The 7,241-nt window shown below is 39.8% G+C and overlaps 1 protein-coding gene across 1 annotated transcript; it reads left to right on the forward strand.

The window, feature by feature from the left end:
* The first annotated feature begins 177 nt into the window (after nucleotides 1–177).
* RPL7 (ribosomal protein L7) lies at nucleotides 178–6,949 on the forward strand. The gene is made up of 7 exons (XM_005021215.5): nucleotides 178–326; nucleotides 946–1,048; nucleotides 1,636–1,802; nucleotides 2,432–2,569; nucleotides 2,906–3,015; nucleotides 3,894–4,104; nucleotides 6,888–6,949. Exons 1-6 carry the CDS (start codon nucleotides 313–315, stop codon nucleotides 4,100–4,102), a joined length of 741 nt encoding a protein of 246 aa, XP_005021272.1. The 5' UTR covers nucleotides 178–312; the 3' UTR covers nucleotides 4,103–4,104; nucleotides 6,888–6,949.
* Nucleotides 6,950–7,241: the final 292 nt, after the last annotated feature.

Raw genomic sequence — 7,241 nt, forward strand, 5'->3', positions numbered from 1 at the left:
TTGCTGCTCCAAGTTCTGCCACTTCTCCTGCACGCGTACGCCAGGACTAGTTCCTCCAAAGGCGATTTTAACAACGTATGTAGTAACAAGCACGGAGCAACTTTCTAAATTAAAAAAATAAAAAAAAAAAGCGACGTGCCCCGCCGAGCCACTCAGGCACTCCCTGGCCACTCCTCCCTACACGCCGCTATCAGGCAGCTCCGCGGCCACCCCAAAGCCGGGGTCCTTCCAGCGCTCAAAGCCCTGCCGAGCAGGCGGGAGGCTTTAGGCGGCCCTGCGCATGCGCCCGCCCTCTCTCTTCCGGCGCTGAAGATGGCGGACAAGGAGTGAGTACCCGCGGCGCCTCGCTGCCATCCGCCGCCATCCGCGGCCGCGGCCTCCTTTGGGCTGACGGCGGGACGCTGCCCGGCCGCGGGGGCTCTGCCGGCACCGAGCGGGATGAGTAGGAGGGTGGGGAGCGGCGGGGATGCGGCCGCAACCCGCTCCGTCCCGTCTGCTGGCGGCGGTGGCTGCCCCGGTGGCCTGTGGTGAGGTGGAAGGGAGGGAGGGAGTCGTTACTGTCTTGTAAATGCTGGTATTGTAGCTTTCGAAGCATTTAATAGCTTTAAATTCCGGTAAGTTACAAAGCTGTGTAATAAAGCTCTTAATTAAAGCCGTATTTTTTATTTTTTTTTTCTCCAGAAGTATTTGTTGAAATGTTAATTAGCCGTAATCGGCGTTCAGAGAGCACATAAGAATGTTAGGCTTCCTTGTTTCAATGCAAAAGGTGATCCTTTTAAGCTGTATTGCAGCTTGGTAATAACCGGACCAAGTTAGATACAGACTGCTTGGAGGCTGTGAGGCCTGCATGTACATCCTGCCTGTTTGTGTTGGTATTCATAATGTGCTGTTTTTTGCTAGTTTAAAGGAACTTGCCTTTCAGGAGTACTTTCTTTTGTCGTTTAGAGCAAAGAAGGTGCCTTCTGTACCGGAAAGCCTCCTGAAGAGGCGGAAGGCTTATGCAGCTGCAAAAGCCAGACGTCTGAAGAGGGTGTTGGCTCAAAAAAAGGTGAATGTCATGATTACTTGAATGGCTGTTGTCTAGGCAGGTCAGAGGAATGCTGCCACTGGTGATATTAAAGCAACAAATAACTTCACAGTATTTACTTAGCTTTAGTACTTTAATATGTAGGTGTGAAATACTACTCCCCCATATCAATTTAACGTATAATAAACCAGATCTGGGCAAAGCAAAGGCAAAGTGTGTGATTTTCCATAAAACTATGGTTAGTCAACAGTCTCAGAACCATCAGATATCCGGAGTTGGAAGGGACCTACAGAATTACCGAGTTCAGGCTCTGGCTCCTCACAGAACCACCCAAGAAGCAAACTGTTTCAGAGCATTATTCAAATTCTCCTTGAACTCAAAAGGGTCTTTGTAAAGATAAGTACTGTGTGATAATACTTATAAATATTGTTCAAAATAAAGCACTATCAGGATGTGGCAGAACTGATGGTTATTTTAAAGTCCATATTGCAGATGATCCTGTGATTTGTGGTAACTGAGGAGTTTGAGAATAGGCTGTGTTATTTGACTCTGTCTTTCATATATTAGAAGGTATTATATAATCTTAAGCGATGCTTGATTAATTGCAGTTCCGTAAGGCACAAAGGAAAGTCATCTATGAAAAAGCCAAAGCTTACCACAAGGAGTACAGGCACATGTATAGGCAGGAGATCCGCATGGCCAGGATGGCCCGAAAAGCCGGCAATTACTACGTTCCAGCTGAACCCAAGCTTGCCTTTGTGATCAGGATAAGAGGGTAAGAATTAATACAGATGTATTAATACAGATGTGTTTTTATTTTCATAAGCACTGAAAATACCCTTTGTAGTCACTTGCATGTTTTGAAGGCTTAAATCTTCATAAATAAATCCAAGCCTTCAGCTGGTTGCTTGGAAAGTTACTGGCAGTAATATTTTGGATGCACTATAGGCTTAAATGTAAAATCACTAATTCTGAGCATGTCTGCTGCCTTGGAAATCTTTTTTTTTTAAGGCAAGACTGCAAATACACGCAGACTGTTCTGTTTCACTTAACTTTGTATGCAGCTATTCTGTACTGAATGTTGTCAGAAGTGCTTGTTTAACTGTGCTTTGGTGAAAGTGTTAAGAGAAAACTAATAACTGTATGCAGGAGAGCACAAGGATATTTAGTTCTAAGTTGTGTATTTTCTGTTTCAGTGTGATTCATGGTGTTAGATCTGCCTTAATACTGAAATACATAGAGATAATAAATAACATAATAATCTTGCTCTGTAGAATAGGTGAAATAGTAATACCTTTAAGATGGGACAATAATACTGTTTGTTTTCTTTTTACCTGTTACTACTTTGGTGATACCTATGTTTTCTGGGGTACTGATAACTGAGTCTCTTTCTGTGTTCCCTAGCATCAATGGTGTCAGCCCCAAGGTCCGTAAGGTGTTGCAGCTTCTTCGCCTGCGTCAGATTTTTAATGGCACATTTGTCAAGCTCAACAAAGCTTCTATCAACATGCTGCGGATTGTTGAACCCTATATTGCATGGGGGTGAGTGAAATAGACAATTCCGTCAAGTCGGGATACAAGTATTGAGTGTCTTTTGCATTTTGCTACCCCAGATGTGCAGGTTTTCCTCTGTTCAAAGTATTCTCAGTTCAAAGCAGGGAAAGTACAAGGACACAAAAGCATGGTTAAGGCAGTGCTTGCTATGATCTCGCAGTAGCCTCTTGGGAGTGCAGTATGAGTAAAGTTTGCTCCTGTGTTGCTTTTATATTTACGTTTGGGACATGCTGAAATGATCTTAAATAATCTGTTGTTTAAAACTTCATTTGGAGTGTAGTTTGTAGAATTTAAGGATTTCTAATTTTTACTTGACTGTTTCAGTTACCCAAACCTGAAGTCTGTGCATGAGCTGATCTACAAGCGTGGTTATGGCAAGATCAACAAGAAGCGCATTGCTCTGACTGATAATTCCCTGATTCGGAAATGCCTTGGTAAGTAGAACTTTGCTTAAAGACCAAACCCGTTTTGTTGCATTTGTATGATTAGTGTTAAGTTGTACAGCTGTCTCTCTCCTTACCTGTCTCTGGAGAATAGTAGTGATTAGTTAATTAACTCTATCTTTGTCTTAATGCAAAGCACACTGGAAGTAACTTTCATTAAAAAGTATTAAAACTCAAATGTCAAGAATCAAATTCTAGGATTTTACATTTCCAAATGTTTACTGTAAACTTGACCTTTAATAGGACAGTAGATCCTTCAGTAAGGAGCTTACTTAATAAAAAGGCAAAATACAGCAGTCATTTGTCAGGAAACAGACTGATGTAGGAGGCTCCTCTTCGGCCAGTCATGCTGGGAATAAAAGCAGATCTTTCTTGTTTAAATCTCAGATCAGACTGTCATGTTTATTTTTTTCAGATTGTAGAGGTACAAGTATTATGCTACAAGGATGTACTAGAATTATATTTTACAAATAGTTCGCTTGTAACATGTCAATGAAGAATCTAGGAAGGCATTAAGAAAATGTACTATGTTACTGAACAGCATAAATAGTTGAGTGAATTTCCTTGAGCTACCTGTAGTTAGTGTTTAAGTATGTTTAATCTGCTGTGTTCTTTGAAGAAAAGCTTTATTATCCTGAGGTCCGCTAGATGGTTATTTTCTTGTTCTGCTGCCTCAGGTACAAGCTATCAAATAGCGTTGTGTTAGCTGCAGCTGATGAATTTTAATTGGAAACGTTGGTCATGGGATATCTAGATAAAGTGGATGCTTTCTGACTTGAAGTTAATCAAGCTAAATAGGTATAACATTGTTAGCTAGTCACTGATAGTGACTGCGTAGCTCTTCTGAAAACAACTTTTCTGAATTTTAGGAAAACTTGGCATCATCTGCATGGAAGATGTGGTCCATGAGATTTACACTGTTGGCAAGAACTTCAAAGTTGTGAACAACTTCCTTTGGCCCTTCAAGTTGTCCTCTCCTCGGGGTGGAATGAAGAAGAAAACGATCCACTTTGTGGAGGGTGGAGATGCTGGTAACAGAGAAGATCAGATAAACAGACTCATAAGGAGAATGAACTAATGGTAAGATCTTACTTTCTAGTTAATAGCATCCCCTCTTCTGTCTCTGGTATATAAGCTGAAGCTGTTAGTGGTTGATGATTCATGTTTAGTGTATATTCACTCATGCTTGAGTGGTACTTAGAGCAGCCTAGATACTTGTGAAGGAGTTAAATCTTGTTTACAGCTGATGCTTTCATGACCTGTAAGCATTCCTGGTAGTTTATTTTCCATTTACTAATAACTTGTTTCAAAACATTATTTATGTTTTATGATGGTAAGCCTTGAGATTTTTGGCTACAATTTTAAGTCACTTATGAATTCTTCATATAATTGAAGTCTGTGTTTGTAAGGACAATATTCCTCCAGATTGTCTGATTTCTGGAAAAAAAAAAAAAGAGGTTTGGGATAAACTAAATTCTCAACTTAAGTCATTTTAATGGTCTGAAGTTCCAGCTTTTTTGATCTTCATTCAAAATAATTCAGTTGAAATTTTTGTTAAGTAAGATTGTCATTTTGAAAGTCAAACTTGCCCATTTGACTAAACTATCCTTTAGAAATGGGAAAGTGAAGTTGACGCTTGACCTAAAGCAATTAGAGAGTGACAACTGAGTCCTGAAGTTAATATCTGCTTCAAACAATGTCATGTCTTCTATTGTCACTCCTGCTGTTCCTGTTCTGAGAATTCTGTGCCATTTGATGACAAAACTAAAACTTCTTTTTAACCTCAGAGTTCTCAGACGTCCCATTGATTTTTCCAACATTCTCACACTAAACTAGCTTTGGTGTTGCCTGAATCAATTTTCCATCAAGGATAAGTGTCTTTTTGTTATGACAAATATGCTGGAATTTAAGAAAGCTTTGTTTTAGGATGCTTGGAAAAAACAAGTGGGCAAAAGCAATTTTTCTGAAACTGATTTCTCCAAAGGCTTTACTGCAGAAATCAGACATGTTCAGTTTGCTTAAGAATTAGTAACTTCCAGAGTTGGTTAATGCTGCAGCAGGTAGTCATGAGACTTCAGAGCTTAAAATATGAATAGAAGCTGTTTGGATGAGTTTTCTCAGAAACTTACCCTTCTGCAGAGAAGGAAGCCTCTGCTTTTTCTCAAGCCTTTTTTTAGTGGTTTTGTTCAGCTCAGTCATGTCTACTCCCTGTCCAAGGACCACCTATGAAATAACTTTCCATTTGACTGAGTTGTTTTGTTGCAGCAGAAATATAAAGCAGGCTCTGTTCCCATTCCCCTGAGCTTCTTACCTATTCCATTTTGTTTCTGTGGGTGAAGCAGTGGAGTTTTAAAGCACTGGTTACATGGCATGTGGAAAGTTGGTGCTTGAGGAAAATAGTTGCTTACTGGTGACAGTGTTCCCATAAAGCTATATAGCTCGTCTATAGGAAGAAGTGGATAATTTTGAGAAGCAAAGCTGCTCAGTGTTTGATGCCCAGGGTGATGTTATGTTACTCATGCTAGCATTCTGTAGAAATTTTGCTGCTGGTGGCACAAACTGCTACACATTCAGCACTGGCAGATGCTTCCCTTAAGAGTCTTGATAAAGATTGAGCTCAGCTATTTTCACTTCATGTTCCTATGTGGTTCTTGAGCACTAGATGAAAGCTACTGTATCTAATTGAAACTTGGCAACTCTTCAGACAGCGTAGGTCCTTTTCCCTCCATTGATAAGAATCTGAAGTTTTCTAGTGGTCTTCAGTTTTTGTGAGCCTTTCCATAGGAGGTCAGTTTCTAGTTGACTATTATAGTGGCTATAAACTCCTATGACAAGTAGTATGTTGGCAGAAAAGTTAGGAATACTTATGGCTGTTTGTATTTTTTTCATTGTACTTCCAGCTCAGAACCCCATGTAAGTAGCAGATAGCAGGGCCTAACCACATCTGTCAGTTTTTAAGAGTGGAGCTTGTAGTTTCTTGTTTCTGGCTTGTAAGTACTTGTTCAGCTTGGACTGCAAACAAACATACTTCTGGTTTAAAGCTAGGGTGCTGATTGGTCTTGTCTCCTGCACTTCCACTCTCGTTATTTTCCTGCTGTTCAGAATGGAGTGTGCTTAAAACATAAAGAGCCTGTACGTAGAGAAGAGAAGAATGTTATAGCTTCTGCTGAGGTTATGAAAACTGGAACAGTAGACTCAGCTGAGATAATGGCAGTATTCTGGGCGCTGTCTGTCTGAAGGGCCATTTATCTGAAGGAGAGTTACTCATTTTTCTCAATATGTAGATGACTTCCTGCTATTTGTCTCTCTGTTAGCAGTAATTTCAAATAAATTGAGTCCTTCTTCTAGCTTGGGAAAAAATTAGGGCATACTGCTTGATTTTGATTTTTTTGGAGAACTCGTAACTGGCAAGATACTGAATTCCATTAGCCCTCAAGCAAACTTTAAAAGGAACTTGTCTCAAGTTTGCTTTTTGTTTTAGTTCTTGTATAGAAACAGACCCTGAAAGAAACTTGCTGAAAACAGGGTTACTGCAGAAGGAGTTAAAGTATGTGTAGTGCCTCAGATGTCTTCAGATACTGAATTCCGTCCTGCTAAGCTTTTATACAAATAGAGAAATAGGTACCAGTAATTAACAATAGAATTGTTTTATTCTGTTAGTTTTGGCATTGGAGATCAGTGTTTTGAGTAAAGAAATGTCTTGCACACAGTAACTTCTACACTGACTGATGAAGTTTTAAATATGGTGAAATAGTCAATATTTTCAGCCCACATTATAAATGGAAGTGTATGAACTCTTTGGGTGGCCAAAGTAGTTTCAGATCTACATGTGTCTAATGATGTATATATTTTTTTCCTTTCAGATTCAGATGCCCAGCTGCAGTCTTTCAAAATCTGGTCTGTTAATAAAATCTTGCACAAAACAGTCTCATCTCAGTAGTTGTTTTTATGATGCTTTCTCACAGCGGTGTTAGTTGTTAAGTTAACTTTGGGGTAATCTCTTTCAAGTTCTAAATGCCTTTGAATTCACATTATACAGGTAATACTGTTTCAGCTTCATTTGGTGAAGGTCCTGGGCAGGCAAGGGATTAGTTTTTGAGTGCCAACAAGTAATTTTGTTGCTTTAAATGTAGAGTGAATTAAGAGCTCAGCTATCTGAGCTGTATGCTGTGGGGGATAGATAGCATTTGTACTTCTAGTACACTAGAATATAGTGC

The sequence above is a fragment of the Anas platyrhynchos genome, chromosome 2, assembly GCF_047663525.1.
Source record: "Anas platyrhynchos isolate ZD024472 breed Pekin duck chromosome 2, IASCAAS_PekinDuck_T2T, whole genome shotgun sequence".
NCBI lineage: Eukaryota > Metazoa > Chordata > Aves > Anseriformes > Anatidae > Anas > Anas platyrhynchos.